Source organism: Centroberyx affinis, unplaced genomic scaffold, assembly GCF_046629955.1.
Source record: "Centroberyx affinis isolate AG114_WGS23_722 - 3 ecotype Tasmania unplaced genomic scaffold, CSIRO-AGI_Caff_v1 ptg000618l_1, whole genome shotgun sequence".
NCBI lineage: Eukaryota > Metazoa > Chordata > Actinopteri > Beryciformes > Berycidae > Centroberyx > Centroberyx affinis.
The window spans coordinates 623145-635312 of record NW_027279248.1 but is presented as its reverse complement, the minus strand read 5'-3'; the positions used below and the strand labels follow the sequence as shown (position 1 = coordinate 635312).

The 12168-nt window shown below is 45.6% G+C and overlaps 1 protein-coding gene across 1 annotated transcript in view; it reads left to right on the top strand.

Annotated features, from left to right (window-relative positions):
- The window catches only part of rhbdf1a (rhomboid 5 homolog 1a (Drosophila)), a 29471-nt gene extending 17537 nt beyond the window's left edge, over positions 1-11934 (top strand). The window contains exons 2-18 of the mRNA XM_071518647.1: positions 1679-1823; positions 1968-2107; positions 4653-4866; positions 5409-5615; positions 6030-6158; positions 6296-6459; positions 6782-7033; positions 7141-7252; positions 7361-7435; positions 7598-7759; positions 7876-7976; positions 8093-8156; positions 8411-8505; positions 8600-8675; positions 9344-9444; positions 10580-10733; positions 10887-11934. Coding sequence (XP_071374748.1) covers positions 1707-1823; positions 1968-2107; positions 4653-4866; positions 5409-5615; positions 6030-6158; positions 6296-6459; positions 6782-7033; positions 7141-7252; positions 7361-7435; positions 7598-7759; positions 7876-7976; positions 8093-8156; positions 8411-8505; positions 8600-8675; positions 9344-9444; positions 10580-10733; positions 10887-11306 — 2583 coding nt within the window. The 5' untranslated portion in view covers positions 1679-1706 and the 3' untranslated portion in view covers positions 11307-11934. The remainder of the gene's footprint in view (positions 1-1678; positions 1824-1967; positions 2108-4652; positions 4867-5408; positions 5616-6029; positions 6159-6295; positions 6460-6781; positions 7034-7140; positions 7253-7360; positions 7436-7597; positions 7760-7875; positions 7977-8092; positions 8157-8410; positions 8506-8599; positions 8676-9343; positions 9445-10579; positions 10734-10886) is intronic.
- The last annotated feature ends 234 nt before the right edge of the window (positions 11935-12168 follow it).

Genomic DNA, 12168 nt, shown 5'->3' with positions numbered 1-12168 from the left:
AACCGTCCTGCTCTTGCGGCATCTGCTTTAGGCCCCACTCTTACTAGGAAGAAGCTATAGACATCCTGCCTATTCTCTCTGCCTTCTCCAACCACCACTCTGAGCAACTCTCTCACATTCCAGGTGTCAGGGTAACGGTAGAATAACTATATCAGTGTCCTGCTGTGATCTGATGGATTGTGAAATTTCTCGCAATGAGAGCTAGACTTGTGGTTAAATGTTAACACAGTGTTGATGACCCCTGCTGTCGCCACTGCCTCCGGCCTGAGGTTTTACTTCATCACTTGGGCTAAAACAGAAGCCTGCGGTACGTTCAAATGGCAATGTGAAGCAGATGTGGCTGGTAGTAGCCGTGGACATTTTCAAGTTGTAACTAGAGAAGTGAAGACGTGACCTGGTGTGACTCAAAGCCTCTGATGGAACTGAAGCTCTCGAGCGTGTGAGGATCTCGTCTTGTGAGGTATTTCAGCAAAATGATCCTGTGAAAGAGGAGTAACGGGACAGGAGGGCGGGAAGGGATTTTTCACATTCGCTCGGTTTTATGAAAGCTCCACAGCTTAGGAGACACCCTCTTTCGCAAGTTTACAGATTCGCCCAGTGTGGAAAGGCAGTCATTATTTTGTACATTCCTCTCGCCTGCAGAGTGAAGGATTGGTTTAATCCCTAATGAGGATAACAATGCCTGCACAGATTTTTGTGGGATACTGCCGCATCATTTGAAGGGCAAATGATGGCTGTGTGGTGTTCAGGGGTAAAACAGTTCAGTTTTCCATGGGAATATATAAGCTGCAATTAAGAAAATGACAGGAAACGAGCCACCAGAGCCCAGAGGAGTGAGGTTTGATGGTGGGACAGTGAAATGAAGGGCTGGTGATGACAAGACTCCAGTTTGTCATGGGGAAGTTGCCTGATGGGGAGGTTTACTGTGCACCACCTGTGGTCCGCAGGCCTCGTCATGGGAATGCATACATAGTCATTAGACTTTGATAGATGTCTGCTGGAAGCAGAACAACATTTAACTACAAAATGGGATTAAGTTTGATTTAAACTGTGGAATTTAGGGATTAGCTTTAAGACTATAAACTTCCTCACTTCTCCAGCACAAATATTTATTACTTTGCTAAATGGCTCTGTGTGCTTTTTTTGGGTAAGGGTAAACAGCTGTAGACTGTTCTCTGCCCCTTTCTGTGGTTTCCCCCTCACTAACTGATGGAGGAATGTGGATCAGATAAGGGGCCTTAGCGCCCTCTTGTGGAACATTTTTGTAGCACAAACCACTGAGGAGTTGTGATCCCAAGGTTATCAGCTGCAAATAGTACCTTGACATGTTGATTGCATTAGAATGGAAATCATTTCATCATCTTGTAATCAGAAGCTAATCTCATAACCCGAATTTTTAAACGCCCTCAGAACAAGTTCGTGTAGTGTCTGCCCCCATATTTACATGTCATACTCACAATCTATTGTCTTTTCATCAAGCGTTGTCCATGGCATTTTTGTTTTTGTATGTTTTGTATGTGTGTGTCTTGTTTTTGTCTTTGACTTCTTCGTTTGTACTGTTAAATGTTTGCATTCAATAAAAAAGAAAAGAAAAACAAAAAGAAAATCATTTAAGATTATATTTGATTCTTTGAGACTCATGATAGTGGTTTCATCTCTTTCTTTCCTCTGTCCCCAGCTGGCAGGCCTGGGGTGGGACAGAGAGCATGGCTGAACCACGGCGGGAGAGCACCAGCAGCCTGCAGAGGAAGAAACCTCCATGGCTCAAACTAGACATTCCCACCGCTCAGATGTCACTAGACGAGCCTCCCACTTTTGTTCAGGTACTCCGTCTCTCCGAATCCCCCTCTCACGGGGTTTCCTGGGTGTCCTTCTCTGTCTTAATTCCTTTCATTCTCTCAGACTTCCTCCATTGAGTGTCTTATGTTTTCACTTTTCTGTGTCTACATGTGTTGTTCCTGGTGCAGCCGGTGAAGAGGCAGGGCTTCCTGCGCAGTATCAGCATGCCAGTGGAGACCACTCACCTCCAGTCCCCGCCCCGCGACTTCTTCGACCCCCGCCGGCCCGCCCTGCAGCGCCAGTCATCCATCACTCAGACCATCAAGAGGTAAAGGCGACTTAGCAATACACAGGATTCATATTTGGACATCTTGATTTGTTTGGGCTGCAGCATGAACTCATATGACATCTCATCCATCAAGATTTATAGTCTGAAAAACGACACACTTCTTGTACTGGACAGCATGTGTGTTTTGTTTTAGATCTGGTTAGGCTACAGTATGTATCTCAGGTTTGTGGATGTTTGTGTGATGAAGCAGTATGTAATGTAAGCAGCCCAAGGCTTTACACATTTGAGTTAGAGACAGTAACTGCCAGTTCTATTGCATATCATTTGCTTAAACCTACGTGCTTACATGAAGTTCAAGTGAGGACACTGGCGGCCTGTGGCATGTAAAAAACATTCTTTCCATATAACTGCAATGTTTCTGCTTGCCTTACCCTTTTCCAAATTGCATGTCTGTGTCTCATTAACTTCACATCCTTCATGTCATCTGCCTGTTGATAACTTTTATAAATATCGTAAATGTAATTGAAATCTTTACCTAACAGTCTGCTTTGCTCTCTCTGCACGATGGCTGTAGCGCTGTCCAGCTGCACTTTTCCTTCTCACTGCCTGTTTCTTGTCTTTTCTCTCTTTCCTTCTTCCTTCCCGCTCTGTCCCTCCCGGCCTCCTCCCGGCCCCGCTCTGCCCGTCCACAGCAGCAGGAGGGTGCACTTTGAGCGGATTAACACGGTGCCCATTAAGGGCCAGCGAGCTGCTCGCCGCAGCACCAGGAAGCACCACTCTCTCTCCAGAACCCTGCTCAGGTACCGCAGGCAGGAGTCCCTCACCAGACTGACGCTTTAGGGTCAGGATGAAGGTCAGGCTCAGGGCCATTGAGGCTGATTAGATTGAAGACGGGTGTATTTAGTGATGAAAAGTATCACAGATGTAGTTAAGTAAAAGAGTATTTGAATGTGTTATTGTTAGCCTGCAAAGTTAGGTTAATTCTGACATGGCTCCAACATTGGTGATTTACTTTCTCATATATTTATAGGGATACTGACAAGATAGCTCAAATATTTTGTTGGGTCTCCACCCATACTGACTGTCAGTGAGTGTTACAAATGAGATCCGCATTATGAGATTCACAAGGATTGTTGTTTTCCCTCACTCTCGCTGGCTGTTACTGGCATGGTTGTGAGTCATGTCATTGACACAACCGGTACATCTTGGATTAGTCACAACAGGGACCAAAACCCATAGCTGCCTTTTTCCTGTTATAAATTCCTCTTCATTCAGAGCTACAGTAACGAGCGAGCCTGGAAGTGGGAGGGACCACACATTTCCCTGCACATCTGTCAAACAACGTTCATCACTAAGGGACTGTTACTGCTTTCGAGCGGGACTCATTAGTGGGCCAGAGATTTAAGGCTGTGGCTGGGGTTTGGTTTGGCTGACACGCCGGGCCTGACGGGGTCTTTATTGGACACAGATTAGATCCGACTGGCCCATGCCTCGGCGTCCAGGTGTTCAGCAGTGCTGCGCTCTATTTATAGCAGCCGAGGTCAGCGAGGGCATGGCCAGCGTTAGAGCAGCGCCAAGGCAAAGGGAGGGGCACACAGCTGCTGGAATGCCAGCGATTCAGTCATGTCACTATTTGGAAGGCAGAGTAAACAAGACCAGACAACCAGTTATAATTTTAATTTTATATATAAGGAAGGCTCAGCTGAGCTAGAGAGATATAGATGCTAACCTAACTGGGCCATTATTTCTTCTGGGACTCTGTATCATTTATTCGGTAGGTTTTGTTAGCTGTGCTCAGTACAGGACTTGAGGGCATCGAGCATTCACATGCATACTCCACAGCTGGTAATTAGCCAGTTTAGAAACAGCTAGCTTGCCTGAACTTCCTGTGTAAAATGTTTCCACTTCCACTTCCTGGCCTCGGGGTGTGGGGACATTGTTTGCTCTGGTACTTATTAAGCCTCAGCTTCAACAACGTGATTATATTCATCAGGGTTTGGTGGAAGGGGCTCATGAGGAGAATGCAGGGCACAAATAAAATCTCAAAACAATCCTTTTGATATGCTGCATGCTTTGTGTCAGTAAGGATCCACTAAATCTGAACACGTTGGGTTTTATTTGCAGTATCAGAACCCCAGAAAACTTGGAGCCCCAGTAATCTCTCTCTCTCTTTGAATGTAGACTTTGGGAGAGTATTTGACCCTGCTATGAATACATGCAGTATGTGTGTATGTGCGTGCGTGTGTGTGTGTGTGCGTGTGTGTCTTTCTCTGTGTGTCTGGACACAAACATGTCTGGGCTTATTCCCTCCAACTGTGCCTGTTAGTTTCACTATCTAGGGCAGTTTTTTTTTCCATCCTGGGAAGTCGGGCCTTATCAGTGCCTTGCATGTTTGCCGACCCACTCCTCCATACGGGGCTCTTAGGAGGGACATCAATCAGTGGCTCTATATCTCTTTGGCAAGTTTTACTGTGTCAGATAGCTAGGGTTTAATCTCTCTGTGAGGGACGAGCTGCAAAACGAGCATGTGTGTGGGTTTGTGAGATGTGGCCCGGGACTGAAAGGACAGTGTTTGTGGTGTCAGGGGCACAGCGGACTGGTTTGGGGTCAGTAAGGATGGCGATGCCACACAGAAATGGCAGAGGAAGAGCCTGCGCCACTGCAGCCTGCGCTACGGGAAACTGAAACCGCAGGTGATCCGAGAGATGGATCTGCCCAGCCAGGACAACATCTCCCTAACCAGCACAGAGACCCCGCCTCCTCTCTATGTCCCCACCTCTCAGCATGGCATGCAAAAGGTACAGTAATGCATGGGCGTCTTTGGTAAATGATGTTCCTATTTGACTATCTGTTTATCATTTATGTAAACACAACCAGGAAATGATACCAGGCACACCAGAGAATGCTTGAATGGTTTTTCACTTTATGGAAGCGCAAGATCAGGCGTACAAAATTATGCACTTAAAAGATAGAGGCTGGTAAGAGAGTGGTGGTGGCTATCGTTGATCTTTCTTGAATTTCAGTCAAGGTACAGTACGGCATGTGCTCTAAAAAGTAGAAAAGTTTAGACCAAAGTGAAATATGTGTAAGGAGAATGAAATTTAACAGTCAGTTAGGAACTCATTTTGGCATAAAAGTTTATTATGACCCAAAATGGTTTTCTTGACAGGTTGAGGCTCACTGCTTATGTTCTCCATCACATATTCTGAATTGATCTTATGCATGTCCTGAAACAGAGAATCCTGGGTGAAATGTGTCTCTCTCTATCCCTCTTTGTCCATTTTTTCTTTGCTCTTTCATTCCCTTCTAACTGCTGCTTGTTCCTCCTGTCCGTCCCCAGATTGTGGACCCGCTGGCGCGAGGACGAGCCTTCCGCATGGTGGAGGAGGTGGACGGCTACAGCGTGCCTCAGACCCCCATCACCCCCGGGGCCGCCTCGCTCTGCTCCTTCACCAGCTCCCGCTCAGGTCTCAACCGGCTGCCCCGCCGGCGCAAGAGGGAGTCTGTGGCCAAGATGAGCTTCAGGGCCGCAGCAGCGCTCGTCAAGGTGAGTCGCAAGGGACGAGATCCACTGGAATTAAAATCTGAAAACAAGCATTATGGAACCTCTATTAAGTCAAGTTTATTTTCAAAAGGACTCATTTTTACTGTGCTCTAGTTTATGTTTATGGAGCCCCATAATATAACTATTTTTATGGAAGAGCCAATGATTAGTGTTGATGTATGCTTGTACTGTGGGGTATAACTAATTTATGTGGTATATTATATTGAGAATATTGGCTGCTGACACCAAATTGTGTCAGTAAATATATATCTTCTAAATTATGTAAACACTATTTTCCTGTGTACACTTTATTGGACTTGGCATTGTAATGTAAACTTCTGTGACTGAGAGATTATAGCTGTGAATGCATATACGTGTGTGTGTGTGTGTGTGTGTGTGTGTGTGTGTGTGTGTCAGGGGCGCTCATTGCGGGACAACACTCTCACTCTGAGACGGGCCCAAAGGCGCAGCTTCACCCCTGCCAGCTTCATGGAGGAAGATGTAATCGACTTTCCTGATGAACTGGACACCTCCTTCTTTGCCAGAGTGAGGGGGAAATACAATAATGCCGTTACTCTAGATTATAGAGTTTACCATCACAAGATCCCGTAATCTATAACCAGACAATCCAATTTCTGTTCCTGTGTTCATACATTTCATGCTTCTCCTCCCTCCACCTGCAGGACATCCTGATGCAGGAGGAGTTGTCCACGTTTGCAGACGAGGTGTTTGAGTCGCCGTCTGAGGCCGCCATGAAAGACGCAGAGCCCAGCAGCAATATGGATGAGACGGAGCTGACGGGCAGCGCTCTGGATAAAACAGAGCTGGAGAGAAGCCACCTCATGCTGTGAGTCCGGCTCAGCAAAAGCACATCCCGGTGTCTGAGGAGCGAGTGCTGGTCTACAAGATACAGTGTTAGCCAGTAGGGCTGCTCATACCGCTGCTGATCCTTCAAATTTAGTAACATTCGTAAAACAATGATTAACACTTGTCTATGTTGAGTGAAAGCATTTTTCATTATATGATAGAATAAATTATTCCAGGGTGGTATTTGCACATGCTAAACAATCAGAAAACAGGGATGCAGAAAACAGGGAAACAAGTGATCTTATTTCCTGGTTCTGGTTAAAATTCTGATTTCCCTCTTGCCCTCTGTGTTTCCTCTCCAGGCCTCTGGAGCGAGGGTGGCGTAAGGCCAAAGAGGGAACCCCAGCGCCCCCCAAGGTGCCCCTGCGGCAGGAGGTGGTGAGCGTTAATGGCCAGCGGCGGGGGCAGCGCATCGTTGTGCCCGTCAAGAAGCTGTTTGCCCGGGAGAAGAGGCCCTACGGGTTGGGCATGGTGGGGAAGCTCACTAACCGCACCTACCGCAAGCGCATTGACAGCTATGTCAAGAGGCAGATAGAGGACATGGACGACCATAGGTACCACGCCGCTCCTTCCCTCTTCCCTCAGTGGGTGATGTTGATGGATGATGCTGAGCGCTGCACTTTTTTCCGTTTTGTTAATATCGGTGTTCTGTCTCCTCCAGGCCTTTTTTTACATACTGGATCACTTTTGTCCATTTGCTGATCACTATCTTGGCCGTGTGCATCTATGGTATCGCACCAGTGGGCTTCTCCCAGCATGAGACGGTTGATTCTGTGAGTCCCGGCTCAGTCCTGAGGAGATTCTTCTATATCACACTTTCAGAATGATTTTATCCCACTAAATCAGTTTCATCTTTGTGATCTGGATGTCTCTTGTCTTAGGTTTTAAGAAACAAAGGTGTGTATGAAAATGTCAAGTTTGTACAGCAGGAGAACTTTTGGATCGGGCCTAGTTCGGTAAGCATGGTCCTCAGTATTGTGCTTTTCTTTACGTTTTTGCTTGTGTTCCACAGATAATATGAATAAGAGAAAGAATCATGCATCAATACATATAAATACAGCCTTTTAGATTGTTTTGCACCTCTGTCCTCACTGTGTGGAAACTCTTTCCATTGTTAGGAGGCTCTGATCCACTTGGGGGCCAAATACTCTCCCTGCATGCGGCAGGATAAACAGGTGCATGATCTGATCAGGGACAAGAGAGCTATCGAACGCAACTCTGCCTGCTGCGTGCGGAACGATCGCTCCGGCTGCGTCCAAACCTCCGAGGAGGAGTGCTCGGTTTGTAATCGAACCTCGCTCTTTATCTGTCTTCCTCCATTTGCCATTATTAATTCAGCTACCCATCTAAACCTTGGGCAATTCACATTCCTTCTCTCTGCGGATTTGTATCCTAGAGTACTCTAGCTGTGTGGGTAAAATGGCCGTGGCATTCGAGCACTCCCCAGCTGGAAGGCAAAGACAGACAGTATGGCTCTGTGTGCCATCAGGACCCAAGGTGAGATACACACAATCAAACCTCCATTCACAGCCTCAACAGAGTACGAGTCAACTGATATTGGTTGATACATATTGTGTGTTTATTGTTTTGTTTTTTTGTTTCTCTCCCTATAGGATATGTCTAGAGCCTGCCTCAGTATCACCTCATGAATGGCCTGATGACATCACCAAGTGGCCGGTGAGAACAGTAAAAAAAAAATGCATCTTCACACTGTGTTCCAGAGTTTGAAAAATTACACTGATTTAATGATATAATTAAAGGTCAAAATTTTTTAACTCAAATGCGATACCTCAGACACCACTGGCCCGATTTTGATGAAACTTGGAGGGATGATGCATCTTGTTACTGATTGGCCCAAGTGGCGCCTGCATCACTCGCAGGGAGACAACACATGTCCCACTTGACTGTTGTTCCTCTGCTCTGGCTTGTAGATTTGCACCAGGTACAACACAGGGAACCATACCAACCTGCCTCACATAGACTGTACCATCACAGGCCGGCCCTGCTGCATTGGAACAAAAGGGAGGTGAGGAGAGCTCATGAACCCACTAGGAACATGTATAGTAGTCGAACACATGATGAAAGACTCTTAATTTACTGTGGCTGCCCCATTCTTCAAGGTGTGAAATCACGTCCCGGGAATATTGTGACTTCATGAAGGGCTACTTTCATGAGGAGGCGACTCTCTGCTCTCAAGTAAGCAACTCTCTCCTCATTGATGTGTTTCATCTACGCTGATGTTTATCAAGCCATTAGAAGAGGCTCAGCACGTCAGTATGACAGAAGTCTGCGGTAACTGATAAGTCTAATCAGCATAATGTGTTGCCTCAGCAGATCACACTCATTCAATAGAATAGAATAGAACAGAGACCTTTATTAGCCCCAAAGAGAATTTGTCATGCACATAAAGTTAGCAAACAGCACAATAATACACACAAATCCCACACTCAAATTGTTTCTCAAACATAAAGTAGAAGATATCCAACCAAGCCTACATAGCCAATTGAATTTGTTCAGTATTCACTAGTCATGTTTATTTTCTCATTAGGCCTATCACATGCATATAGTGGTAGTTATCATAGTAGTCCCCTCATTGTCATCTGTCCTGCACGGTCTTGTGAAGTAAACAAATCAAACATATTGTGCAATAAAACACATTTTGTCTCGAAAAAAGAGAATAATTCCTTTTGTATGTGGATCAGCAGTGTAGTAGTATCTGTCCTCTTCTGCATGCTGTTTATGTTTTATGATGGCTACATCTGTAGTAAGTACAGTATTTACATTTTGCTTTCCTGTGTGTATCTTAGTCGTAGTTAATGTAATTTTCAGGATGATTTAATCTGCTGTGTTCTGTCCTCCGTCAGGTGCACTGCATGGATGATGTGTGTGGCCTGCTGCCTTTCCTCAACCCTGAGATCCCAGATCAGTTTTACAGACTCTGGCTCTCACTCTTCCTGCATGCTGGGTAAGTTGGTGGCTGTGTGACCTCACGTAGTCAGTCTCTTCATTGCTAGACTGATGCTCTGCAAAAAGAGCTTGAAAAGAAGCATTGCTTATTCTGACTTATGCACAGCAAAAGAAACAAATCAGGGATTTGTAGGAGATGGAACACAGTTCATTGCACTAGGCTGCATTTGAGTGCAGTTACATTTTATGGACACTTTATTCTACGTAGTGCTTTTTTACCAGCTGGCAAATGTGTGTAAGATGAAAAAAATGGAAACCTCCACATGTGAAAAATATTTACCGCCCAATAGTATAAATAGAAGTCAAAAACGGGGTACCATGAAGCAAAATAAAGTGTAAAACAGATCAACGTAGGAAAACAAGCTTTCCAAGGAGCAGCTTGTCTGCTCTGTCTCAGCCATTACAATAGTTTTAATTTGCCTTTCAATAGGCTAGATCAGTGTTTTTCACAGACTGGGTCAGTACCCAGCGGTACGCTGCAGGGGGATTAAAAGATAAGTTGTCCCCAAATGATCCTGTATGCTTTGCTATCAAAGTTAATTGGTTATATTATGTTGCCAAAGCATTTCCAAATCCCTCTAATATAAGATGGGCTGAATAATATAGTGGATATTACTATACTACTACTGCTACTAGTGCTATTATCGTGGATATAGTAGCAGTGGCTGCAGTGTTTCCTGAAGGGATGGTTGAGTTATTCGCGCTCCGAATATGTCACAATATATTTGACATGCATGCTGATGAACTCACTCATCGCTGACAGTGTCTACTGTGTATCAGAAGCCAGTCCGTCTTCGGTGCAGTTCAGACCTGTCAGTCTCTAAGCACAAAGAGCTGACCTCACTGTTAAGAGGAGCAGCGCTTCACCTTCATGCAGTCACTTATCTGTCTCCTGGGTAATTAAAGAAAGTGCCTCGCTGCATGCGCTCATTAGGCTTCGAGGAGATAGAGACAAGCTTTGTTGATGGATAGAGTTGGTTGGCTGTTGAGGTGTTTGCCTCTTCTAGACAGGTGGATTATCTTCCCGACACGTGTGGCCATTCACACGCACACACACACATTCACAGCTGTCATTTATCATTCATAGCAGATTGCACGCACATCAGCATTTTGTCCTGTGTCTTTCATCCCAGAATCCTTCACTGCCTGGTGTCGGTGGGTTTCCAGATGACCATCCTGAGGGACCTGGAGAAGCTGGCAGGCTGGCTGCGCATCTCAATCATTTACATCATCAGTGGCATCACTGGCAACCTCGCTTCAGCCATCTTCCTGCCCTACAGAGCGGAGGTGATCACGAGTCTAAGACTCTGAAATGTCACATCGTCTATGAGCTATTAGATAGAAGCAGCATGCAAGATTCACTTGTGTTGTGATGACGTCATTTGTCAATATTTCATGTGTTTTCTCTGGTTTACTGGTCTCTCTCTGCCGTTGCCTCAGGTGGGTCCAGCTGGCTCTCAGTTTGGGATCCTGGCCTGTCTGTTTGTGGAGCTGTTCCAGAGCTGGCAGATCCTGGCTCAGCCCTGGAGGGCCTTCATCAAGCTGCTGTGCGTGGTGCTCTTCCTCTTTGCCTTCGGCCTGCTGCCCTGGATCGACAACTTTGCCCACATCTGTGGCTTCATCTCCGGCTTCTTCCTGTCATTCGCCTTCTTACCCTACATCAGCTTCGGCCGCATGGACATGTACCGCAAGCGCTGCCAGATCATCGTCTTCCTGCTGGTGTTTGTGGGGCTCTTCGCGGGCCTCGTGGTGCTCTTCTACGTCTACCCCATCAAGTGCGAATGGTGCGAGTTGCTCACGTGCATCCCCTTCACGGACAAATTCTGCGAGAAGTACGACCTCAACGCTCACCTCCACTGAGAGCTTGGAGGGTCTGAGTGCAGCGGGAGGGCATCAGGTGAAGAGATGTGGATTTACAGATGATGTCAGCCAGTCTGCATCTCCACTCTGCCCCTGTGTGGCTGGGGGAGTGTCACTCCCTTCTCTGTGAACTCTGACAATATGCTTGTGTTTTTTACTCTGTCAGTATAAGTAGATATGCCACTGATCGTAAGGACTTCCTGTAATCACCTTCCTTTTCACCGGCAGTCATTGTCACTCCTTCACTGGCCAGTGAAACAAGGGTATGGCACTTCTAAACCTCATCAAAGCTCCCAGCTGCCCTTGTGTGTGAGGCAGGGATTAGAGAAGCCAGCGCTGGTACAGAGAGAAGGAATATTTCTTTTTTTTACATTCACAGTCCAGAAGTAGGTTTTATTATTATTCAGGCAACCTTGTAAAGAACCAGGGACAAAAATCAAATATTGATACCTTTGGTGCCTTGTTGATAAATGTACCAACTACTGCCATATTTTTGTTACATTATGCTGAGCACTCGAATGTTTTCTTTTATTTGTTAATTGCTTCTCAAGAAGTGATGATTGTTTTGAACACGGTAGTGTTTTAGCTACCTGTCTACTCACATGTAACTGAATACAACAGTAAAAAAATCTACAAATTAGTATGGAAATGTGTCTGACTTTCTCTCAATTACCAGAAAATGCCTGTTGAAAATATTTTATAAAGTTTATTCAACTTAAGCAATTTTACTTGACTTTGGCCCACAGAATATTTATCCACTTTACATCAAATAAATATCTTTCCCCCCATCACTTACTGCTGTAGACAAATTTTCAATCGCATTGACAATTCAAACAGTTAGTGGCTACATGATCAGCAGCTT